This window comes from Xiphophorus couchianus, chromosome 18 (genome assembly GCF_001444195.1).
Source record: "Xiphophorus couchianus chromosome 18, X_couchianus-1.0, whole genome shotgun sequence".
Taxonomy (NCBI): domain Eukaryota; kingdom Metazoa; phylum Chordata; class Actinopteri; order Cyprinodontiformes; family Poeciliidae; genus Xiphophorus; species Xiphophorus couchianus.
Genome location: NC_040245.1, coordinates 20,342,345 through 20,370,080, shown reverse-complemented (window position 1 = coordinate 20,370,080; position 27,736 = coordinate 20,342,345). Strand labels below are relative to the sequence as shown.

Sequence of the window (27,736 nt, the reverse complement as noted above, 5' to 3'; positions counted from 1 at the left end):
CACTGTGCACAGCTGAAACGCCTCACCAGCTGACTGACATGACACCTGCCGCCCCATGGTCCACTCCTCCTCATCCTATGTTTCCTCACATGCCCCAATAAAAGTAGCCTACTGTCAGCATCTCTTTTTTTTCTTCTTTCTATTGCTTGCAGATGCATCTCACTGATGCAGAGACGGATGTTATTTAAGGGAAATAAATTGAAAAAGTGTTTGCATTTCAGCAGGATTTGTAGGTAGCGCTACAGGGGCTTTGTTTCTGTGCTCAGGGAATGCTTAAGGCTGCAAGGTTAACTGTTGTGTGCTTAACCTCTGTTTTCACCGGGGAGATGAATAGTGTTAAACATGCCTGTTTGTGCCGTGGGAGTTGTATGATGAATTTATTAAAGGCAACCAAGGAACACAGCTTTCTTAAATAACCTAATTGAAAAGGCTTCAGACTGTCGTACTGAAGACTGTTTACCTCCCAGTGGGATTTAGATAGAATAATTATGTATTTATTGATTTTTAATCAAAGCTTCAGTGGCCTATATTTGTTCTCACTGTGTCTCATCTTTTTCCTGACTTCTGGAAAATGCATGCAATGCAGTACATGTTATGTACTCTGTTCCAGCAATGTTCCACTTGTATAGATATTATTAAAAGAGAAATACAATATATTATATATCATATATATATACATATAATAACTGTTGTGTCTGTATTTTGACTATTTGTCTATTGAGAGCTCTGTATTTTCCTTATGAAAACCCCTTCCTCTAGCTTCTTCTTTTTTCAAACTATTGTTATTACACCATATTTGGCTAAATTGCGTGCGTGTCTTACGAAATTGTTCATAAAAGCAGATCGCAAGGTTTTACTTTTACTCTTATGAGGGAGATTTTTCTTTTTTTTAACTAAAGATTTGTTGTTAAAGATCCTGTCAGCATTTGAGAATAAAAATAAGTTTCCTCATTCAGTCTTGTTTTGAAGTTCTGCTTTGGTAACTTAAAAAATGTCTGTATTGTGAATTTGCACACTACCACAGACCCCTGAGGTTATTGTTGCTTGCAGTTTATCCTATTTGCTGTAACATCTTTCTTCTGAGCTATTCATTCTTTTGATCATCACCCGGTATCTTGCTGACTATTTTTACCCTGCATTTTGTTTGTGGTTCTTCTTTAGATATTTTTTTTTCTCCTTTTTATCAACACGTGTGCTAGAGGTGAAAAATACAGCTCTCAACAGTGGATAGCTAAATTACAGCAAACTAACAATAACTTCTCCGTGCAGGTACCGTATGTCAAAGTGGCTCCAGAGGACATCCTGAAGGTGCAGTTTCCCCGCTTCACAACTCTGGACTTGAGACCAACGAATACCGACATCAGTTTGGCCGTGGCCGGCCTTCTTACATTCTTTAACAGTACCGCCTCCTGCCTCATCTGTGCCCAGGCTGACTGTGAGTGCAACATTCACACCTTCCTGACAAAATACATAAACATACACACCTGCAGAGAAGGTTCACAAAGCTGCCTCCCCTGCAGCTGCCAACAAAGTACAAACACTTTCTTTGTCTAATGTCTGCTATCCCTTAACACATGTTAGCACACACAGGCTTCTTGCATGCTCGCCGTCTGTAATCTGACAACAAACACAGTGCTGTGGCATGCTTTCTTCTGAAGCAGCTGCTGCACTCCACACAGCCGCACCACACAACTTTCTCACAGCAGTCCGCCCACTTAAAATTACATTTACTGCAGAACCACTTCCCCACTCCAGCTGCATTGTCATTCTTAAAATTAGGACAACACATTTAGCTGTGTCAGGTTGATCTATCTTTAAATGTGTCCACACGCGCTCTCACATTCTGCGACAGAAAACCAACCTTTAAGACAAAGGAGGCTGCAGCTGTAACCAGCAGTGATCTGACCGCCTTCTTGTCAGAGGCCCTTATTAGATTCTAAAGATATTTAACTAAATGACCTTAAAGCTTGTAAATCTCCCCAATGAAAGTTATTTTTGTAAACAGAGAGGAAGATTAAATTTGGGTTTGTTCCCACCCTCTTGAGGTCCAGCGCTCAGTAATTACAACTCCTTTGACAAAGACACTGTGACCCTGTGGCACCAGCTAGCCCCTTTTTTTAATCAGTAGAAGGCTTTGAAGAAAAGAAATAGGTTTGAGATATCAGCCATGTGTCAGACAGCCCAGAGGTGGCAATAAGCTACTCTGAGACACCCACCCTGTCTATCTCCACACTCAGTTCTTCTGCCTTTTAACTCCCTCCTTTAATGTCTTTTGGTCTTTACTTCATTAAAAAAAACAGTTTGCTCGATTGAACAGTGTGTAGGATTTAGCACTAGCTTGGAGCTAAGTTGTGGGTTGCAACCATCTGACTACCTCTTGTGAGGCCATTTGTCACCAAGCTGCAAAAAAAACTAACATTTGCATACAAAACCAACAGGTTTTTCTACAATAGAATATTGCTTGGGTATTTTCCGATTTCGTAGTGAAAAAAAAAACTATATATATATATAGTATATAGTACGGTATGGTGTTAGATAAGGCAACGTGAAAGCCCCATGTCTTCCAACACAATTAAAACAAACAGCTGATACAACAGAGTGTGACAGGGCTTTAATTTCACAATATCAGCTCAAAGCTGATTTTGGTTAAATTTCATGTCTAATTAAATTGTTGATAATTGTCTCCAGAATTGTGGACTTGTCCGCAATTCTCTTCCTTATTACTAAGGCTATTTTTTTCCCCATGATGTCGCACAAGGACTGATGTTTATTGGACATATTGCCTTAAAATACATGCATTAGCCGAAATGTCATGAATTAGTTTCCCAAAATGGTTTGTGGCATGGAAATGGCATTTGCAAGCATCTCAATTTGAAGAAAGTTCTATAAAGATTTTGACATTTAGCAAATAGAAATAATTATGGGAGTCCTAGTTGACCTATACTAGCAAGATTTAGTGTGATCTAATAACATTTGGCAGTTGGAATAAATGTTTTTATATGTCGTATCTAGTTGTATCTAGTTTCATCTGTTCATTTTGTTTTGTCTTTTGTCAGCCAAATGAGTTTACATATCTATTTCTCTATTTTGTGTTTTTGTTGATGCTTTAAACATTATGTGAATTTGTATGTACAATACAATATTGTAGTGTATTGTATGTACACTAATGTAGTGACTTTATAAAGGAAAAAGCTGAAAATGTGGAAAATCATATGAGATATCGTTATCGAGGTATTTAAGAAATATATTGTGATATTATTCTTTGGCAACATCGCCCAACCCTACCTGGAATATACAATAAAATAAATTAAATGTCATGCTACCCACTCATATAATCTTCCATGTACTATATCTGTAAATCAGTACTTGTTTTTCTTACAATATCCATCAGTCACTTCATCTATTAAGGTCTTAGACTTTTGGCATGTATTGCCTTAGAGGGCTACTTAATAGAGCACCTGAAAAGTCTGTGACAACAAATGAACCTTTTAGACACACTCTGACTTTCAGGTCTGTGTATTAACAATATATTTCTCATTTTCATTGGTTAGGTGTTTGGTGCTGTGAGTAGCTTCTGATTTTGTGGCAATAAGCTTGAAGTGGACCGGGAAGGAAATGAAATAAAAAGAAGCAAAATGAAGGGAGATTAGAGGTAGATAAGAGAAACCATGGGAAGTCGGAAATGAAAATAGAGAGGATGCCTTTTGGCATTTGTGTGTGGAGGTGAAAAGACTCGGGTCAGGAAATGTGGGGGAAGGTAACAATCCTGGAATTATACATCAGTAGAAAGCTGGAGACGGTCCAGGAAATGACAGGGCAGCTTTGATTGTACTCTGGTCATGTGATCATTCAACAGAAACTGGAGCTAATAACAGCCTGGCAGGGTTGGTGTGTGCATGTCTGTGTTTATGTGTTTATATTTGAGCAATGTAGGTCAGTCTATGGGTGTTTAAGCTGACACCTATTTGAGTTTGGATCCTTTTCCAGCAGCCGCGTTCCTTTCCAGAGTTCTTGCAGTCAATTGGTTGGTTGGCAGGCTGCTGTCGGTCAGTGGGTCATCCACATGTGCTGAAATTGTTAATCACCCAAGCCAGTGACAGCCTAATATAGCGTGACCAATTCATGAATATTTTTCAGCAATGGCTGAGCAGTCAGGAGGGAAGGTGTGCCCAACGGCTTGGTGCACACCAGGGCAGACATTACTACTGATGTATGTGAACTCAGCAGCAACGGATGTGCTGAAACTATGTCTGCTAACTTTTATGTTTTTTCTTATTTGCTTCATCTCTTTGTGAAGTCTGAAGCAAGCACCAAGAAAAGTGCTGATTTATTCACACACTACAAGGTGTGCACACAACTCTGCACACAGAGCTGATAATTATATTGTTTCCCATGTTTGCGACAGAATTGCTCTTTCATTCATGAATAAATGGCTGCACCTGTCACTGAGCTGAACAAGGAGAAGCTCAAAGACTGTAGTGTAGGTTTAAGATTTCTTCACATTTTTGACAAAAAAACCCTTTGTTCTGTCACCTTCTTTTCATGTGTTTAAGCAGTTTCAACTATTTACATGTTTTCTGCGAGGTATCAAGTAGCCACAAAAAGCCTTGGTTTTGCCATACCTTTAAACATTTTAAATATGGTCTTAAATTGCATTTTGTTATTTACTTTTATGGAAATGCACCGAATACACTCTTTTGTCCCATCAATAGTAGTGCTGGCTGAGTGGAGTTTTATTCTCATTCATCTTTAAACAATCAGCCATCTGCAAAATATTTTTATCTGAAATGCTCTTATTAAATGCTCATGTTCATATAATTTAAACTTCCCTTTTGCATTAAGCACTGCTACCTCCTTCATGATGGAATAGGGACTATAAAACACAACTGGGAACAGGGATTTTAATGGTTGGCTAAAACCCATAATCTGGTGTGAACCTTTCTGCATATTTGTGGAAGCTGCTGAAGCTATTTGCCCATGCAGGTGTGAAAATATTCCAGTCACATCTCAGAGCCTAAAAAATCTCTAATTTAACAAAGTTATATCCAATTTGCTTTTCGTAGTAAGTAATCAAACAAAAGCTCCCCAGCCTGCTTATCTTGGATAAGCTGAAGACAATATTGACGATACATGATCAATGGAAAAAATCTTGAAAAAATGGCATAGCAGTAATCAAATGCTTTTTACATGTTGAACAGCTTTTTGCATGTTGCTGCTTTATATCTTGACAAATTATCTTTGGTGAAGAGTCCAACATCTTTGTGGTTGGAAAGCCTCCATGCCATCACCCTAATCCATAAGTCCCATTGGTCCATTATCCGGTTCAAGTTCGGACTCTGGCTGGGCCACTTCAAAAGGTCAATATTTTGTTCAGTTAGAAGAAACTTGTTAAAATATTACATTTAGCCTAAATGTACCAGGATTATGAATAATCTTGGACTTAAATAAAATGTATGCATAATGCCTTTTGGCTTTTTTTTGTATTCTGCCATAGCATAAAAACTGTTGCATATGATTGACTTCACATCAAATAAGAATAAAGTTCCCTGTTTTACAATTAAACTCCTAGTCACGTCTATTTTCTGCTGTCCCTGTATGTGTCACACAAAGGAATATTGCTGTGCAGCATTAAAGCCGTTCTATTAGATTACAACTAAATTCATGTCAGCTATCACAATATTTATTACAGATTATTTCAACCTGCCAGTATGTTAATTATTTGAATTAATTTCAAATATTCAGGTATTTATTTGTAGAGAGCCTTTCTTTGTTTGCTACCAGCTGAAATGAAGACAGACTGTATGGATGAACAAGTGGACCAGATGGGAAAGTTGACATAACAGAAGTAGGGCTATTGTAAAGGATTATTTTAGTAATTGAGTAGTCTATCAATTATTCTGACAATTAATTGAGTAAATTACATAAAAGTGTCCCATTTTGCAGTGAGTTAAGGTAGTAAAATAAATATATTTTAGGGAAAATGCTACACAATCCTTGAATTATTAAAAAGCATGTTCTGAAAGTGCAAAAATGGAAGGGAAAACAAGCATTTCACATTAACTGTTAAAAATCAAAAAAGCAAGCTTGAATTGTGGCATTGGTAATCACTGCCATTTACTGTATATTACACTTTACTTTCAGTCCCAAGTTTGAAGTATGAAAAAACATCAGCTCACTAATGACGAAAAGACAATATTTTAGCCAAAGAAGTGCAATTAGTTATGTTCTTTGGACATAAGGGGGTCTCAGTTTGAAACGTTTGAGAGCATGTGAAGTAACATGCTCATCACTTTCCTTTGACCTCTGCATCTTATTGATGCGGAGGTTTTGTGAGGATCCCATATATGAATCCTGTGTGATAAAGTGACAAAAACATTTCAGGTCTCACCTGATGTAAAAAAAAAAAAAAAAGTGTATTACATTGTGGTTATTTTTGGATTACTTTGGCAAGGACGTTACTCTGAATTACATTTCACATTTTGACTGTTCAACTTATCTGCTGTACTTTGAAATGGCCCTAACGGTATTCCAGAGTCATAAAACTTTAGAGCTCGAGGCTACATGATGATTCAACATAATGTACAACTGTCAAAAGGGCTTTTAGGTCTCTGTTAACACATCGACCGTGACTGCGCTTTATTATATATTATTCACCTGCACCTGTCAAGGAAATCACAGTCACCTGCCGTCTAGAGCTCCCATGTTAAATCTTTTACGTTGCCCGTGCCTTGGTGATGCAGCAGTATTTACTTAGGGGTGGCGGAAGGTTGGTCTGTGTGTGCAGGCGTCCTGCAGTGACAGCAAGAGAAAGATGAATAAGTGGCTGGCTCAGTTGAATGTCAGGCCTCACCTTTATCTGTGTGTATGAGAGAGTCGAGGCCAAGTGCCGTCCATGCCAATGAGGAAGTTTGGTGTCACTAACACACATAACACGCACAAAGCCTTGCTCTTTTCTTCTTGCCAGGACCATCTGTTATATTATGCATTCTCTAGGGTGAAGGCATCGCTTTAATCAGCCACCCATAGCTCTTGATCATATCTGACATGAGGAAGACTTAAAGAATAACTTTATTCCCATCCTGATGGTTTTAATTTGAGGTTCCTTGTCGTAGCTGCTATGGATTAACGTCACTGTCTGATGTTGTAATTTATAAACACTATTTGGTTTCAGTTTGTAAAAATGACGAACTACGACCATCATAATTCTTACAACATTTTAAAGCAAAATGCAGAATTAAACTAATTAAACTAATTTACAAGAAAATGTAAAACAATGCACACAAAAATAAAGATAGCACGCTTAAAAACCTATTTAGACAGATTGCATAAAAGTTGATTTGGAGGTTTTAGTTGCACTTTAATTATCTCCCAATCCACCGACAAAAATTTATCACATCCCATTAAACGCCACCCATTTTGTCAGTGTCTGATGTAAATTGTAAGCTAGTTTTCTCTACCACTTCATCTTGAAAATCTGATTAGCTCAGATTTAGTTATTCATACATATTAATTTTAACATGCTGAGTGCCTCAACTGCTGGAGTCAAGTGTGAGCCATGCATAGCAGCGAGGGGTTGATTGGCTTCACAGGAATTGGAAAAGGAGTTTGTGAGAAATAAATAACTGCATTGTGCAAACTTTCCTTCCCCTTGGGTTTTACCTTTTTGATAATGAGCTGTGGCATCTGTTTTTGATGTTGTCTGACTCAAATGACTGGAGTAACACTATTTTTAGTGTGAACCGCAGATCAACCTTCTGTCTCATTGTTTAGCTCTCTTTTCTGCTGCTTCCATTCAGAGCAGATTCATGGAATTCATAATGTTTTCTAACTCAACAGTTTTATAGCAGTGAAATGTGATTTTTGGTGTAGTAGTACAGCATCTCATCTGACAAACATACGAATCTCTTTTATTTTAAAGTGATATAAGATATCTCTATTTTCTAAAAATTATAGGCATACACAGTTACGGTTGTTAAACAGTCACAAATAGGCATGAGTTGATATACGATTCTCATATTATAATAACATTGAGTAAAATATGTTACAATTTCCAGGTATGGACAATAAGATATCTAAAGGAACAATGCACGACATGGTATAATCAAAGGGAGGAAATCCCATTTTATTTTTGGGGGGAACAATAAACAGGGAGATTTCTTAAGAGCAAGTTTGGGGGGGGGGGGGGGGGGGGGGGGGGTCGACGAAGTTACAGTGAAATGCAACATAAAATCTGGTTTAAAAGGTTTTTAATGTGTTCAAGCTGGACAAAATTGACTAGGAAGTGGCAAGGCATATCAAAAGTGTATTGTTTTCCGCAATAAACCAACTGTTGAGATTGATATGAGTCAAACTAAAACTGAAGTGGTTTTTTGATTCAAGTTTGGTCCTGTGTCACTGATCTAATCTCTACTACAACACCTTTACAAAACATTAAGACTCTAAATAAAAGCAAGTTTTAATGAGTAACCCCACTTATTAAAATCCCTCATAAACATTGATTTATTGTAATGTCTCAGGGTTTTCTGGAAAAATAATATATTACAGATGTAACCTAAATGGCAGAGATTAATTAAAAATATATTTTAAAAAAATGACTGATGTCCACAATCACGTTTTTCGTTAATGACAATGTCCCCATTTATGCGGCTGTTTCTAATGAAGGATAAATAACGTGGTGACTTACCCACGTCAATCATACAGAAAATAAATCTAAACATTTTCTAGTTGAAATAGTTCAGTAACTGGAATTGCCACAAAATTGACAAAATGTTCAACTTTCAAAATTTAAGCTGTAATGGATATTGTAAAACAGTGAATTAGGCAGACTTAAATAAAAAAATTAAAACCCATCATGCTTAGCAATGAGCTAACTGCAGTTAACATGCAGCTAGCAAGAAAACATGCTTAATTAACAAAGACTGGCAACATGTTAATAAATTGTGGTACATGCACAATAACACTTCACGCTAGCAAGAGAATATCATATTTTCATCAACTTACCGGAGAAAATATTATTCAAGATCAAGCCATTTCTCATATTTATAGTGGCTTTAATAACAGCAGTAGTTCAGGGACAGCAGCAGATATTGCTCTTATATCTGAGGATAAAGCAGCTGCATTATTTCTCCAATAAACAGGTAGTCTAAAGAAAAGTACAACCCACTTTCAAATTCCTTACAGTCTTGACCTTGACTTCAACACAGATAAAAATTAAATTCGAAAAGTGGTTTTATGACCTTTATTCCTAACTCTTAACATTTATAAATCTGTCAGAGAAGTTGAGAACTATTTCTTCTGTAGTACAGCCAAAAAATATAGTCCAAGACAAGAAGAATACGAAGACATGCACGGACGTTCTTTGAAATGTTGTGTTACCATATTAGCTATCTTAAACAAAGCACATGCAATTTTAGTGTTTTTTATTATTATTATTATTATTATTATTATTATTTCTTTAACGTGTCTGCAAAAAGACCTTTCTCATAAATGCTCCCTCTATCTAAAGGCATAAGGTTCATTCATTTGATTAACACTTGGTTTTATTTAGCAGGAAACACATGCAAGAATCCAGCACATTTTATGTTCTTTCTTCTCAGTGTCTCTATCATTGTGCGTGTACCTTATAGCCTGAGCAGTCTGGCATTCTGGAACCATCTAATGTCACAAACTCAATGCGAAATGGTTTTTGATGGCCTGTAAAACAGTAGTCAATGGATACAGGAGGCAGACCAGGAAGGCGGCGTAAAAGAGGCTATTTCAAGCTCATCAAAGTGATTCAGTGTAATACAACAGAGGAAGCTGAATTGACAGCTTCCAGACACAGACAGGAAAGCCAACAGCAGCTGGGACTGATGTCTCAGGAGTAATCACATACAGGTTATATAAAAACAAACACACATACACTGATATACTGCCACACAGACAGGCCGTAAGACATTCAGACCGGGACATAATTATAGACTCTCTTAGACATGATGTCGGTAGCTGAGAAGCCCAGCAGCCGATGTTAATTTATTGGAGAAGATGAAGGAACGAGTTTGATAACTTGAAATCGCCTCAGCAAAACTGGTCTCCCCATGACGGATAAATTGCTCTGCTGTCACCATGGCGAAAATCACAATAAATATCTGTTGACGCCACAGTGTAGAGGCAGGAAACTGTGGTAATGCAAACAATTTTCTATAAAGTCATGTCCTTTCAGTGACTTTGTTGTATCAATATCAGGAAACTTTGCATGAATGTGATGAAATCTGCCAAATTGTCAAGGAGAGACTTGTGAAGCTGTGACATATGTTGTGCTTTACTGCTCTTCAGATGCCTTTTTTAATCATAAAACACAGCATACGTTTCTTGAAAGCAGGGTGTTGTCATTGTTAGATGTTTTAATGGTGGTTAGCACAGATGATGGGTGTGAAGAGACATATTTCAGATCACAGCCTGCAGGTTTAATATGACAACACGTTTGCTTCCTTAAATATAAGCAATTAATTTACGAGTGACATTTATACTTCAGCTTTAATAAACACCGATTTAAATGTCAGCTTAAACAGACTAAGTAGTTTCAAAAAATATCTGCTTGCTTAGAAATACGTTCATTATTAAAATGTTTTTGTCAAGCAATGTATGATTTACATCATCACAAATTTTAAGATGAATACAATGTTCAGTTTTCAAATCCATCATTCTGTTGTATACACCTGCTTATCCTGCCATCAAACATTTGAGATCCCAGTCATTCATGTCTTTTTTTGGATTCATATTTTTTGCGTTACATTTTAATTCAGGGTTTTGAACTTCAAGTTAAAGTCACAAACTCATAGCCAGCCATTATCCTTAAAGATTTTCTGGTGAGAAGCAAAATTTATGTATTTTCCAGGGACATACTGCCATTTTATAGCACAGTGAACTATCTATGTCACCTTTACTTGTTATGAAAATGCTGATAAATACTCTATACTTAATATATAAATTGGCCATTGACGCATTTAAGAAGCTTTTTCCAACACATTAAGGTTCTGAGGCAGCATAAAAGCCCTTGACCATCACACTGCCGATACGTTTCTTGCCTTTTGGACTTAATCCTTTAGAACATCCAGTTAGGTCTGCACTGCTTTAGATATTCTTGAACCTATTGATGGATGGTTCCCAAGCAGGGAACCAGGAAAGGTTAAACCCTTTTCCGTTTTGTAAAAAAAAAAAAAAAAATGCTTTAACTGAAGTGATTACTTTTTAGTCAGGTCGGTTTTGATAGCTTTTATCCCTTAACAAATGAAAAAAGTTTGAATGTACTTAGGTTATCTTAAAATATTATAATTTGTCTGAGGATCATTTGAGGATGGCAAAAAAAACTAAAGCCGAAGACATTTCAAAGGGACAATGTTTATACACTTGCAGTACCAGTAATTTCAACATATTAATATTATTGTTGCACTTTTTTTTAAACTTTCCATATATAACAATGGGGCTGAAGGATATTTTCCATCAGAATACAATTGAACTTGATTAGCATTGCTTAATTTGCATAAAGGTTCCCCCTGTTTGCGAGTCACATCACACCTGTGCATCATGTCCTCTGTGGTTGGCACCAGAATACAAAACAGATGGGAAGAGCAAATTTCAAGGTCAGGTAAATACCAACAGTGCAACCACAAATCTGGCCCTGACAGCCTTGTTCAGTTTGTATTTTTCCCATAGCACACCTTAAAAATTTGTTTATTCTCATTTATGCAAAATTAACTAATAACATCACAGGAACTGCTAGTGTAAGAGTGACTGCCAGGACTGTTTTGGTTAAGTTTAATTAGGATACATTCACTCATATTACCTCATATGGGTAATGAGTTCACCACAGTTTCTTGAGACTTGTGTTATGTCGCCTTTGATTCACACCAATTTAATGACCAGAATTTAACTTGGTGCAGATGCAGACTTTGACAAAGCAGAAAATTTTTGACATTGTCCATAAGTCGAGTCCTGTGTGCAAAACAGTCAATTATTATAGTCGTTTCGGGCAGTTTTCCATCTCGGACGTCGTCTTTGCAACACTGTGCAGGGTGTATTGACATTTATGGGTGCCCTCATGTACCCTTTGGTTCCACCATTATGTCACTGTGACATCTGTTCGCCCCAGTGAAGACAGTGAAGCAGCAAGGTACTTAGGCTGACTTTAAACTAGTGAGCTGGAAGAAAAGCTGCCATTGCCAATGAAGGAATGCTGGTTGGAGCAGGTAGGAGTAGAATGAATGAAAAAGATAATAAATCTGAAACATAGCGCAGAACAAGAGAAACATAACAGAACTAATCGAACAATGTTTGAAATGTTTAAATATTTGTCATCTTCAGACATACGATCCTCATATGTGTTTTCTGTATATTTCATCGACAGGCTTGTTGAACTTGGAGCAGCTGCTCAGACAGTTCCTAATCTCCAAGGAAACCCTGTCAGTGCGCATGTTGGATGATAGCCAGGACCCGACCCCCCTTCTGAAAGAGATCCGTGATGACAAGACGGCCACCATCATAGTGGACGCCAATGCCACCATGTCACATATCATTTTAGAACGGGTAAGTATATGTCTCATAACGTTCATGTTATCTGTGATTCTACATGCTTGACTTGACTTTTTACATATATTTCTTACAACATGCAAAGAAATGGCAAGGCGTATAAAAAATTTTACGTTTTATTTTGTAACCAAAAAAGTTACTTGCAACAGGCATGTCCTTTTTTTAACCACAGAACTTTTTTTGTTTTTACTTTATTTTCAATATCACTCTAAATAAAGTAAATATAATTTTCACCACAAAATTTAATGTTTTGTCTTAGATCACAAAATTGACAAAAAAATTAAATAATTAACCTTCTGGTGGTTTAGTCCCAGAAAGTTAGAAAAATAACTGAGCTGTACACCAGTGCTACACAAATCAGCTACAGTTAGTAATTATAAATGAGGATATTGACTCAAAGAAATAAAGTAAAAAAACATTCTGTGGGGATTTGTGGACGACTGTGTCATAATAGATCAGGCTTTTTTCTCTTTCTAATGTGGAATATAGCCAGGGTTAAAACACATGTAAAGTGAAACAAAATGCTCTTTGAATGAATTTGTTGGTTCCTTACTCTAAAGGGACCTTTTTTACATTAAAATGTAAATGCAGTATGCAAAGCTATAAAGCAAAAGAGCTTTCAGACAGTATTAGTTAGTCCACTTCCTGCCTCTATGTATGAGCAACCTTTTTGTGCTTCTTTACTAATGGAATATATGAGTAGTTACTGTCTCAGAATATTACTAACACCCAGGATTTCACCATGAAGTGAACCTCTACCTTTTAATGGACACACGGGTTCTGAAGAAGCCATGATAGCGTCATTCCCTTTTAAAGAAAAATGCTCCACATTGTTTCCTAAACTCAGTAAATGGATGTCTGGAGAGGAGTTAACATTAAATGGACAGAAAAGAGGGCTAGAGGGAGAAGATTTTATTCATTTCTTTTATTCAGAAGCACTGTGCTGGTAGCAGCAGGAGTCCATACCGTCATGTCTCTTTTACGTTTTTGTCTCTGTTCCTTCTGTTTGGAGTTTGCCTCATTTTCCACACAATATATATTCATGTTACTTCCTCAAAATTTCACTTTGTATTCTGCTGTATATTTTTTCCCACAGTGCCTTTAAAAGTATGTAAACCATTCAAACCTTTGGACTGAAAGTAAACATAATCTAACATGTATTTATTATTATCTTCCCCTTATGCAGGAATGAGTCATGGAGTAGTGACGTGATGTACACAAACAACCTGATTCTTTTTATCAGCTCTCTACTCCAAACTGTAGGAATACGAATTCCTCTGTTGTCCCATAATGGGGACATTTCAATGCAACAGAAGCAAAGTGCCAAGCAATCAAAGCAAGTCAGTTTCTACAAAGATAAGAATATGCACTATATAAAACAGAATAAAGAACAACATACTGTACAGTAAGGGCAAAAATTCAACATAACTACTGTATAGTAATAAAAACTGTGTAGTTATAGAAACCATGGAGTGAATAAAAATGTACAAAATGTGTATGTTAGCATTCAAAAGACAATAAGTCAATAAGTTAGAATAAAAATTGTGCAACAGCTTAGATGTGCAGACACCAGCAGAAATTTTATTCAGAATGAGCAAAGATGGACAAATACCAGAATATATGGAAACACTTCTGAGTTTGTTGTGAGTAGTGATGGTTATGGAGTCTGACAGCTTCTGGGAGAAGGGAGCCACAATAACTCTTCTTAGTGCACACAGGATGCAGCGGTCTGTCACTAAAGGAGCTCAGTGAGAGCTGATCTTTGTTTTATATTCTCTTTGCTTGCACTGCAGCTATTGTATTTTTTTAATATATTTTTTTAATATATATTTTTAAAATGATATTTATTTGGTGAACAAATACAATACAAAAAAGAGGTGGAGGTATGAGTGCATGCTCATTTTTCACAGTTTTGTTTTTATCACATTTCATGTGTTTACAATTAGTTTGCTAATTGTAAACAATTAGCAAACTAATTGTTTTTGTTGTTGCTTTAATTGTTATATTTACTGGTGCAAAAGAGGATTTTTTTGTTTCTGAAAAAAACATTCTCAAGTCAACTTTATTCCTCCACTATTTATCGCTTTCTTTTATTTGTGTGTTTTTTATCACAAAGCTTTAACATGTTATTGCTATCCTCTAAACTTCTAGTAAACTACATGGGTATTTGACATTTATATTTGAAATTTTATATTTTATGAAAACATATACATAACCAGCGCCTCTGGAAATCCCAAGAAACGTGTATTAGGTCTTGTTTTATTCACAGATGACTCCATGACAAAGGCTCACAAGACAGAAGCTCACGGCGTTATTGGAAATGGGACAAAAGCTGAAAACGTCTAAAAATACATATAAACCAGACAAAAGCTCACTTTTGTTTGCACACCTTCCCAGTCATAGCTGTTGACAGTCAGTGCTGAGGGTTGGAGTTATTGCATACTCTAAATGAACAGCCTTTTTCCAATACCACTATTTTAGCTCATCAGGTTTGGGGATCATTAGAAAGCTTAGAATCCACACTTTCAGAATATGTCAATAACTCAAAATGCCCCCTGGGGAAACTTGTTCCTGGTTTTCTCTTGCCCCATCACTGCAGCTCTGTGATGTTGTTATCTGTACTGGTTTCCTCACCTGTAGGATGTCTTATCCCCTAAGACATGTTGGAAAAGCAAACATATTCTTGAAGTGGTAGTAGTGAACTAGTAAAGCAGATATACTCTGTATCAATCTGCTTTATCAGTTGATTTGGTGGACAAGCTGATCGTGAGTCCATTGGGATTATTTTCAAACTACTGAATATGTCATATTTTATTCTGCTGTGCAAAATCTGAAAGTTTGCCTTTTCGGGGGGATGGGGGCATACGGTGAGTCACAGCTGATCCGGACGATTGATACAGCTGGCAGGTTCAATCAATATGATTCTATATAAAAGCACAGATGTTGTTTCAGCTGAAAAAACAAAGGCCTTTATAGCTGTTTATATTGTAATAAATTGCATTTAGGTGAACTCTATTTTTAAATAGGTGACTCCTGAAGTCTGTTGATTTTACAAGATTTTTACTTAGGGGAAGTAGTAGATTATTATCCCTGAAAACTACGTGTTCATGTCCTGTTAACTTTATAATTATGCAGCACTGTTGTGTAGGTCCATCACAAAAGTCCTAAATAAACATCAACATGTGTGCTTGTAGTTTGACTGGATACACTACTCTCAGTGCTCTTTATATGATATTTTTAAGAGGCAATCCTGCAGCAGATTCCTTTAAAGTCCAATCTGTGGTTTAGCTCAGAGATGCCAAACATGTCAAAAGTGAATCACTACAAATCTGCCCGTCTCAGATGGTCCTTAGGGTTTGTCCTAAAGGAATTGTGAAAAGCAGGAAGCATTATTTAAAGGCAGTAAATGGGTTTAATTATTCATCCTGTGATTGCTTTGTTTATGTTCCGCTCTCTCTATGAAATCTGTGCAGCAACCATCCATCATGATGTGAACCCTGCAGTATGTTGTTAAAAGTGGTAGTCACCCAAAGAAAATATGTCACGCATATATATAATTTTCTGCATCAGAAAGAAAACTGTTTTTCATTCTACAGCTTTGCTTTTTTGTGTGAAACTAAAGGGTAAATGCCAACCAATAACTGTCATAAAGCTATAATTAGCTTAGCTGACGTAATTTTAAAATGACAGTGCACACAGAAAAGTACGCTGTTTGAGGATATGGTGAGTTTATTTGGAGTTCTGTTACACAAAATTTATTTGCTGCTTTTCTGTAATATTTAGTAGCGTTATACTTCTTAGAAATTTATTTTCTGATCTTCTTTTTTACACCTTGTCTGAATATTCTTGATTCATAACTGAGTGACATGCACTCATGTTAACAGCACAAATTCAGGAGCATTCTTAGACATTAATAATTCTTCACTGACACAAAATCCTCAAATCATTTTCATGTTTGAGATGCTCATTATGCACATTTTGAACATGAAAATATCAAAACATTTTGCTTTAAAAAAGAAATATTCAAGGATAAGCTTCAAATGCGGCACATCTGAGTCGTGCATTAGAGTTTTTTTTTTATTTAATCCCTTTGTACCTACAAATGAAGTTGAAATGTATGGATTTTAGATTACTTGTCTGTCTGGCTTGATTAAGCTAAAGTCTCCATCTTAATAAATTTCTGTTCAGATCATGTGTTTTAAGAAAATGATCTTTATAAAGTTCGCCCTGCCCTTCGCAGCTGCTCCTCGCCGACTTTGATTTAATCAGATTGTGTGACAGTGTCGAGCAGCATACCAATGGAGCTCAGAAATTAATTGCTCCATCGAGAGGTTTCGTTAGATGATGATGCGTCAGTGCTTATCAAGATGTGGATTTGATCTGCATGCTCAGATGAAGCTCCAGTTACATGACTCGGTAACCTCTCAACTTTTTTCCTCCCTCCTTATTTTTTCTTCTGAGCCTTATGTTTTGTTCTTCTCCGCCCCTTTGTGTGTCTGACTCTGAACTTCACACTTTTTTTTTCTGCCAAAGACTCCTTAATTTTGTTCTGCTCTTTGTAGATAATTAATTTTTCTCACTTTTTATTCCTCTCCCTATGCCCTTCTTGTCATTTTCCCTGCAGGCATCAGAGTTGGGGATGTTGTCTGTCTACTACACTTACATCTTCACCTCCCTGGTAAGGAAATGCATGGATATGTTGGCAATTATAATGCATATTTCATACCTAAAGGAGCACATCAATAATCTAATGCTGCACTCATGTAATGCATTACAACAGAAACCTTTAATTGGTACTCTACTTTGAATTAATGCTTCATTAGGAAGAGGTTATATAGAGGACTGATGGCACGGATTCATTATTTCCGAGTTAAATGGTTGATTTTCTACCTCATTTTGTTGGACAGCATATTAGAGACTTGCTGTAGCGGCCACCGTGCCTCCAGTCATTGAAGAGCATTTTAGCATCAAATAAATAAATAAGTGGTGGGGCTTGATTAAATTTTTAATCGACTTAATAGTAGTCTGCAATAGGTAATTTCAATTAATCACATTTTAGTGGAAAACTATATATCATCAAAATAAGCAACATTTTCAATTCAAAATATTTTTTTCTGTTATTTGGTTATTCAACCATCAGATTGTTGCAATGTGCTGTTACACCCATTCAATTTTCAAGCGTTTTAGAAACCCCTGATAACTGAGGTAACTTTGGAAAAATGCTTTCTTAGAAATGAGGCATGTGGACGTTGATATGACCGTTGGAGACGTCTGTGCCTGCTACATGTTTCACAGTGAGATGTTTTAGACTTCTGGCTCCTTTGTACACAACCTGCACCTAAAAGTGGGTCAATTTCAAGACGTCAAATTGCAACGTTAAATTTCTTATGTTTATGTATAGATCATTTTCTATCTTCTGTTGGTTACATAGTTACTTGATTGTACTATGAAACAGTGCAATTCTGGAATATACATAATACCACTTCTTTAAAATAAATTATTTAAAAATATGTTTTTTGCTGCTAATACGTCTTGTGCTGCTGCTGCTAACACTTCATTTAAGAATATAAGAGTTAACTAAACTCACTGAATACATGAATGATTTTTACTGTTCTCTTTCTTTTTCATTGTGATTTTCTTATGAATGCTTATTGGTAAAGTAGTGGTTTTGTTTGCATGGTTGAATGAACATTTCTTTCTAAACCAAAATATTTCAGAGTCTTAGCAGCTCTGTTGTTCACATTATCTATTCTAATTGTAAACTTATTAGGACATTTCATCAGAGTTCTTCATTTGGTCTAAAGACTAAGCTGGCTTCTTTGAAGTCGTCTTGGTTTTTTGGAAACTTTGGAGTGAGCTTAGTTGGACGATCTCTTCTGGGTAACTAATCTTATGATAATCAAGTCTGTGTTTCTCACAGCTCTGCTGCCTTTGCCCTGATATATACCAACCCATTTATAGTATGTTGTGTATTCCATCCGTTGACTGAGCTCTGTTTCTTGAATAAAAGAATAATTGATACAGCATCAATTCACAACAGATTCAGTCTTGAGGCACCTAACCAGACAAATGAGTCCAATTCCTATTCAATTACATTTACCAGCCACTTTATTAAGTAAGTCTGTTCAACAGTTTATTAACACTATTGGCAGATCTGCCGATCACATGAGAGCAACTTACTACATTTAAATATCCAGATGGCTGTAAAGAGCATTTGTTGCAGCTTGGCGATGATGGAGAGGAAAGAGGACTAGAGGGAGTTTGAACATAGCATAGTTGTTGATGCAGGCCAGCGGGACCTCAGTGTTTCAGAAACTGCTGGTGTACTCGTATAAGTACAGAAAATGGTCCCAAAATATCTGGTGTGCTGCAGTTTTGAGGACAGTTTTGGCAGGTGGGTGCAGCATGACAAAAAAGCAACATAAACACACATGTTACAACAAATACAGTACGACTAAAACCATCTCTCAATGCACAACATGTCACAGCTTGATGCAGATAAGGAATAGCACCAGAAGACCACACTTGACAAATCTTTCAGCTAATTTCAGAAAACTGAGACTATAAATCTGCATCTTGATAGAGGAAAATTGTTTCTAACAATTTTTCAGAAACAAAGCTGGCAAAATTTGAGTTCAAAAGTTTGAATGTGTGTGGGAAATTGAGAAGATTGTTCTCTTGTTTGCACTAAAATCTAAGTATTGGTGGGAAAGGGTGGAGGAAGGAGAGATTCCATTTATGCCCAGACTCATCAGTTGCATTGGCTTACAATTGGGGTGAAGGCTGTACTGACTGGATGTAAACATTAAGAGATCCCTCCGGTGTTGGGATCTCTATGTCTGACACTTAAAAAAATTAACTATTACTTTTCCTTTTCTTTTGATAAGACTCAATTTTCAAAAGCTGTTTCTAATAGCTTTTCCAAGTAAAACATTTGGTGAATATATTTTCTTGACTACCCCAGCCAACCAACCCGCTCTTTAGCCGAAGCCAGCTGACCATCTCCAGTGAACCTGCAGTCTAGTATTTACTGTGTTGAGGGAAGGCTATCCATTCACAACAGGAAGAACCAGCAGTCCAAAAGTCGTCTGAAGTAAGATTAGTTCTTTTCTTGGTGTAGTTAAGTCTAAACCCCCAGATTTTAGTAACATAAGGTTACCGTCAATCCCTCTAAAAATGATCTTGATTACAGCCATAATTTCATATTCATAGCTTGTTTCTGTTTTTTTCTGCAGTGATAATTTCCTACTAAGCTTAAGGACTTGATGCTATCCTGTCTGTATTTCTGGAGCTAAAGCAGAATCCCATTGTCTTTGTAGTCATTAGTTTAATCATAAACATAAATTCTCCTGGACATGATCAAATGCTAATATTTCAAAGCTCAATTCATCACTGATCACAAATTGTTCAGTGTTGGTCAAGAATCTTTTTTTTTCTAATTCGGTAACATTATCTGAATCATTCACATTTTTATTGTTGCTGATTGTCTGTTTTATATTTGAATGAATAGCTTATAAAATTAACGGTCACGCCTGCAGTAGTTTTGATGTGAAAATGTCATGAACCAGCAGACCCCATAATTCAAGAGCTTAACTTTGAATAAAATTGAACAAAATAATTTAAGGAAAAATTAAATATATGTCTTCTTCTTACCAGTGTGTTCCTTTTATATGACATGCTTTTAAAAAACTGTCTTACAGCAAAGTGGTGTAAAGTTGACCATTAATCTGTCCTGTCGGTCGGTCCTGAAGTTGCAGCTCTGCATTTTTTACAGGCTCGGATGACGACTTGAGTGCTTGTCCATAGGGAGCGAAAAGGCATTTTTCTCATGTTGGTTTACATCAAATCCACTTCAGAAAAAGGTCTCTGTCTCTGATATTTTAGCATTCAGAGGACTTGAGGTCAGCAGTGTTATGTTCTGAATGCTAACACTGTACAGCTGCATGGACTATGCAGCGGCGCAGAAGCATACTGCCACAGAGGGGCGACCTCAGTAGTTTAAACTAAGTGAAACATGAACATTTAAATTGTGACAAATGAGAAAAGTTGTTTGAAAGCAGCAAAAATAATTTTTCCCTCAGATGATAGTTTTATTTGTGCCTGGCCTGCTACATCTCCTTGAAAGCTGTAACATGTCGTGAATCTCAGACAGGTGTGTGATATTGAAGAATTTAATCAACAAAGGAATAAGTATCGTTTTTATCATGTGAGTCATTTATTTAACTGGATGACTGGCTAGAGTGGGCATGGGGTTCAAAATACAAATCTGATATGTGAATTGAAAAAAAGAATAAACAACCATTTGTCCTAATGGGCTCAGATTTTCTGGATGCTTGTTTTGATTTATCTTTTGACATTTGACACGCTGCACCATATGGTCGGTCCTGAATTCCATCCAGTTTTCTGATTAAATTTTTTACTGGAATATAAACTGTGGAGTTACCACAGCTTTCCTGGGAAAGTATTGTGCTATTCTTTACTTAACTTTGTTTTAAACAATATTAAGTATGAATGCTTGGGTTCATAAATAATAAAAACACCTAATCCTTTAGAACAAATCCACAAAATATAAAATTGTCTCTTCCTGTGTCGTCCATAAATATGGATTCATATTTTTTCTTTGCTCAGGAGGCATGAATAACATGGGCTTCATCCCAAAGCAGACTTGATGGTGTGAAAACAACTTTAATGATATGAATTTCTGTAGTTTTTGTGAACTGCTTAACTTCAAAAGTCGGTGTCAATGTCAGTGCACTGTTAAATTTATAATATGTTCTCAAAGGTGTCAGTGGAGAGTCCTGCTAGTCTAAGCTGTCCTTTTTTCTGATAGATTATTACTCAAACACCATTTACAAAGATTAGCTTAGGTTGCATAATATTAGGCACTAAAACAAGATGCTTTCCAAAAGAAACTAAAAATCTCACGATACAATTTAGCTTACAACACAGTATTTATTCAGTGGTGATGGGTGTTTTGTTTTATTTTCTGTTCTTCCCAGCAAGAGCTGCACTGCTCTTAACACAGCCTAAAGTTCGAGTTCACACATGAAAACTCCCAGTTTTACAAAATGTACAAATTGTGCATTAGAGTTTAGTTAAAAAAAAGGACAGGCAAAACAAAAGATGAATGATCTGAAGATAAAACTGAAAGGTTTTAATTATGCTTTTGAAGCAATTCATTCTCACTCAAATAGTTATCACTGATTTTCACAAAGTCCTTCTGCATGTTTGCTCAAATGTTTCTATTTTATATAACAAAAGACTGATTAGGATTAAGATGGAGAGACATTTGGAAAATATTTGTAATTGTGAAGTTAAGTTATAGAAGCTGACCACTGATCTGAGGATAACATCTGCATTAGGTTGAGATGTGAGATGTGAGGACAAAGATGATGGTGGCTCAGAGAAAATCTGATGCTACAGTAAACTTAGCAGACAGCTACTCCTTTTTGTAAATTAATGAGGTTCAAAACACTTTGCTCTAATAGCGCTGCTGAGAGGATTCATATCAAGCTGATTTATGACTCATTACGCGTATGCTAGTTTCCTCCTCAACCCTTGAAATACCATCTTCTGTTCTAGCTCTCTGTTCTCCTTCAGTCGGCTTATTTCTCTCACTTTACATGTTTTCACATTGTAAATAATCTTGCTTTTCTTCTGCTGAAGGACAGCCCACAGATCTTTGTACTTTCAAAATAATGACCCATCAGCCACCCATTCAGTGACACCATTTTCCTAAAAAAAAAAAAAAATCCAGCTATTGCTCTGTGAAGCACAATAACCTTAGCTGACATTATTTAATGATCAGCTGGGTGCCCTTGGCAGTCAGGGATTGCATACAGAAGCTGTGAGATTAAAAACGGCTGAGCTTTTGTCTCCTTAGTTGTTGTAATTAGTGACTCATCCTATTTATTGTGTTTTAAATGGCTCTGGCTCTTACATAAATACACAGAAGAGGACAAAGGGAAGTTTCAGGATGTGCCTTCCCTCAGTTTTTCAACACTAATTGTACTTCTCCGAACAAAACACATTGCATTCTTTGTTTGCTTTACCATCCGCTTATGAAAGTACATCACCATCATATTTTATCAGGCTACTCTTTTCATAAAAGCTGTTATGTTTTCACGCAACTTAAAGCCCTTTGAACAGTCAGCGTCCAACATGATGATCTCATAGCATGACATACTTTCATGTTTTTACCCTGTTGGCTTTTTGTTCTGTTTAAATTAAGCCCATATACTTTTTACCTGAAAGGCAAATCTTGCTTTGTTCTAGGAATCTGTACATACAGGTTTTATGTGGCGTTCATGACAAAAACCTGCTTTTGGGGTGCAGACTTACTCTGTGTTTTGCTCTTCTCCTGGTAGTTCTCTGCAGCTTAAATGTACTTTTTGAATACAATAAACAAACAAATAATTTAAAAAAACAATATGTCAATATGTATTTTAGATTACCTGAAAAACTGTTTCACACAAATTCATGATTTTGCATGACAAACTGTGTGCAAGGTAAAAGTTTGAAAAACAAAAACGATTTAAATTCGATTCTTGAATGAATGTCAGTTTGTATCTTATCTATTAGTAGTACATAAAATATTTAAAGAGTTAAATGGAATAGTACATGCTAATATGTCTTATTTGATCTTAATCTTAGGAGACAATAAACACAACTATATCTGCATGATGAATTGTGTAAGTTTGGCATCTTTATCTACAATGTTGTGTGGTAAGATTGTGTTTATAAGTGTCCATCTAGCATTGACTTTCAACTGTTATAAAACATACTTTTATTTATTATTTTTGGGGGAAAAAACCCTATGTAATATTTTTTATCATTCTTTATATTTCTAAAGCATTCCAGTGTGACATGATTTTCTACGCTTTCATTTGCTCAAAAGAAAACTGTCATTATTCCTCTGTTATAAAATCCAAGATCAACTTGTAAAGCTCAGTGTTACGAGCCTTTTATATTTGCTGGCTATGGCAAAAAAAAATGTCATCTGTGTTGGAAAGATATACCGTTAGTTTTCATAAATACAAACACCTCTGGATGCAATATAACCACTCATCTCAGGCTAACACAAGATATACTAAAATAAACTTGCAGATCTCCATGTGTTATCAAAGCAGGAACTTGATCTGTTTTAATGAAGTGTGTGTGGGCAGGCGGTTTCACCTTCAGATGGCACCTAATTAAATTTTTGTAGAAGTGAAAGTTCAGTTCTGAACTCCAGATTGGAGTCGCTGGCCATTTAAAACCGTGTCGTAGATCTGAACAGTTATCGCATATCACTGCGTAATCTGATCAAAAGAGCATTTAATCAATCCAAATTGCTTTCAAGAGTTTTGGGGTGTAGTTGTAATCCCAGGAGGGTAAAAGTGAGTTAGAGGTCCCGCTGTGTTTTGATAAATTATCATAAAGTAGTCATTGGTTTCAGAGTAGGCTATTTTAGGAAGAATGAACTGCTGATTATTTAAGCTTCAAAGGTGCTCTAAATTTATGTTCCTAATATTAGGTGTTTGCATGGAAAGATGCTATCCTGTTGGTATTAAGAGACTGAACATTATTTTCAAATCAGCCTTTAGTTTGCCTCCTAATGCAGATATAGAATCCCATTGGAAAAACATTATTTATGCATTTCAAACTGTGTAATTTTTTTACAATATTTCATAGATGCAGGTAAAGAAAAGGGAATAACTTGAGTGATTTATACACTGCTTTCATGCCACAATTGAAGAAATTGAAGCGGGGAAAAGCGGTGTGTAAAAAGAAAAAGTTGATATTATGGATATTTAGAAAACCTGTGATTTCTTATGCTTACTGTGAATTTAAATTTTGGAGAGTTTGTCTGTTTGGAAGATAAATATAATGAAACACTCGATTTTCAAATGTTTTATGTAACGTACAGAAGTTCTGCAATGCTCCATTTATGTTCAAAGAAAAATAAACTTCAATTAAATGCAAAAGTAAATGTACCCACTTATTTATTTTATGTGGTGTTGAATCTTAAGATATTCAGGGCTCATGCCGCATTGTTGTTTCATGGTGATGAATTTCTATTTATAAAAAAAAGCTTGAAGCTAAAGGAGAACTGGAAGCTGAAACATGAAAAAACATACCACTGAGTCAGCAAAGAACAGGCTGAGAATTATGAAATGAAAACTCCTGGGCTTTATTAAACCTGTATCTTAGCTGGAAACTAACTGAACAAGCAAGTAATCCCTCAACTTATCACAACTCAGAGTGAGGAGTAAGGTAAGTTTTCCTCACTTAGCAGAAAGAAGCACTGAAGCCAAATAGTTTAGACAAAATAGTAGGAAGCAGGGTGTCTTGACTTGTCAATTCAAATTTTTGTTTATGAATAAAAAATCAATTTGGAATGTTTGCCATAAATTAAATCATTTATTTTCCAGATATTAACATAAAGAATTAACTTATATATCTGAACATTTCTTAAAACAGAACTGACTACATACTATGTGGTGAACTGTAGGACTTGTACGCTTTATTCAATCATTAGTAGGATTAATTACTTTTATCCTCATTAAATTGCTTCAGGAAAATATGAATTGCCTTTTGTAATCTGAAAAATTACATTTATTGGTAAATACATACATTTCTAAAGAGGATCAGGTAAGATTTAAGGACTTGTAGCAGAATAAGTCATAATATGATAAAGCTACAGAAAACTACAGAAACTTTTGATTATAGATGTTCATAGTTGACTAGCAGATCGTTCAGGCCTGTAAACATTAATCATTCTTAATTTTCCATCTTGCTCTCCCTTCCCTATCCAGATATCTGAATTCTGTTCGGCCTACTTTGTCCAGCCATTCACTACTCCTGTCTTCCTGTGCTGACACTTCATCTGTATCTGGTCCTGACAACTCTGACTAACGATCTGCCACACTGCTCCTCTGCCTAATCTGTTTCCCCTGAATCATCATCTCAAGACGCTCATCAGTGTCTTCAAGTGCCCACCCATCTCGAGTCTTGGTTTTCCTCTTGCCCACAAACAGATTTAACTTCCAGCAGTAGAAAATGCTTATTTTTCTTTAGCTGATTTTTGTTGTTGTTGTTGTTTGTCTGACTAGTGTGATGTGAAGAGCTGGATAAGGAAGTAAGGTTAAGCAAGGGTAATTTGTTTCGCCCGTCATCACTGAGCAGAATGTTGACCTTCTTTTCATCGTGCTCCCATGTTTCAAACTACATCATGTGCAATTATATCACCCTGTTTCCATTATCCATACATTCTTCCATTTTCTATGCCCACTTGTCTGTGCAGAGTCACAGGGAAGATGGCACCCTATGTACAACGGTCATAGAGCAAAAGGTCTCCAATAATTCATATGGCAACACAAGCCATGTTTCCATCCAATTGGCACTAGAATTTTGAACCAACTTTTAAAACTTTTGTAAAAATGAAAATGTGAATTAGTCATGTTGCCATGTACTGGTTTGGAACAAATCAAACAGGCTACATATGTCCTCAGAGGTTGATGCTGCTCATGGCTGTAATAAATAAGCTGTAGAGTTTGCAAACTGGCATGAACCACACATCTCAGAAAAATTGAGTCCTACTCTCGGAGCTGGAAGTTTACGATGTCAGAACTTGGGCACATGTGTGTGTTTCCAAATCCCCTTTTGCGTATTATCTCTTTCTGGGAAAATCCAGAAACCACCTCAAGCAAGCTTAAAAACTTTTTTTTTGCAAAATTGAAGAGGTTATTTAGAATTTTGCCATTTCCTTCAAACATTTCCAATGTGATACTTCAAAATGCACATCAAAAACACAGATTGTAACGCGGCTACAGTGATGCTCAGGACAAACAACCATGCAAGCACTCATACCTCAAGGCAATTTAGAAATCCCAATTAACTGTGTTTGAACTGTGAGAGGAAGCCGCAGTACCTGGAGAGAACCCTTGCATGAGTGGGTAGAATATGCAAAGCCCATACAAAAAGACCCTGGGCCAGCATTTGGAGCTAGGACCTTTGTGCCGCAAACAACAGTGCTAACAACTCTGGTACTGTGCAGCATCGTCTTCCATGAAATTTATTTTTATAGCTTGCACATTTAATTGTAAATAAAAAGCAAGAGAGGATTCAGAAGAGGTCCCTGTGGAGAGGATTGGTGAGAGTTAAGCATCTTTTTCTGATCCTTATTAAAAGAGCAAATTATCATCAGACAATGCTCCCTGGGGTGAAGATAGTTTTTTGCTGCTCATCGTTTTTTAAAAGCTGTTAAATTCAACTTGTTACATGTTGTAATGGTCTCTGAGATTTGCTTTGAACTCCTTACCAAATTAGCTACTCTCTGTGATTTCAGGGGCTTTGGGCTTGGATAATGAAATGCAATTCTTAACCTGCAAAATTACTTTTACTTGATGATGCTGATAAACTTCAGACAAACAGATGATTGAAGTGAAGAATTCCTTCCCCCATTTTTCGACTTTGGCTTGTTAGAACCAAGAACGTCAATGTATTTTATTAGGACTTTAAGTGATGGACCAACACAGTGTAGCACATAACTATGAATGGGAAGAGAACAATGGATTATTTTCACATTTGTCCTAATAATAAAAATCTGAATGTTTTTTGTGCATTTTTTAGCCACCCTGAGTCAATATCTTTGCTGAAATTTCAAGTCCTTTGAAGTCTGCCACTACCAGGTTTGCACATATAGAAACCTATTTTTTTTTATCCATTCTTGTTTGCAAAATTTCACAGAGTTAGACACATTTTATCTTAATGTTTAAATTAATGAATCTTAATTAATCTCTAAATTTGCTCTGGTTTTATTCATGTCACCTTGTTGGAGGGTGAACCTTTGCCTCAGTTTCAAATCTCAGATTTGTTTCTGATAGGTATTTTCCTTTCGAACCTAAATAAAAGAAAGAACCACAGACAACGTATATGAATTTTATGTAGAGCTTTTGCAAAAGGAGAACACTCTATCGAACCTCTCCTCCGATCAGTTCTACAGAGCGCTCTGACCTGCCCTTACAAAAACTCCTGTTTTTATTGTCAAAGGAGAACAGGCAAGGGGCAGTCAAGAAAACAACAGAGGTCGTAAAGCTTCTAACCCAAACATCTAACAACCCAGCTCCAGATGTGATATCTGATCAAAGGTCTGAGCCCGGTTCAAATCTCGGTCAGTACTGTCAAG

The 27,736-nt window shown here is 36.3% G+C and overlaps 1 protein-coding gene across 2 annotated transcripts in view; it reads left to right on the top strand.

The window, feature by feature from the left end:
• Nucleotides 1–27,736, top strand: part of grik4 (glutamate receptor, ionotropic, kainate 4) — a 334,582-nt gene that overhangs the window by 210,157 nt on the left and 96,689 nt on the right. For both annotated transcript variants that reach the window (XM_027999192.1, XM_027999193.1), the window contains 3 exons: nt 1,270–1,435; nt 12,386–12,564; nt 17,192–17,245. In XM_027999192.1, the coding sequence (XP_027854993.1) occupies nt 1,270–1,435; nt 12,386–12,564; nt 17,192–17,245 (399 nt within the window). The remainder of the gene's footprint in view (nt 1–1,269; nt 1,436–12,385; nt 12,565–17,191; nt 17,246–27,736) is intronic.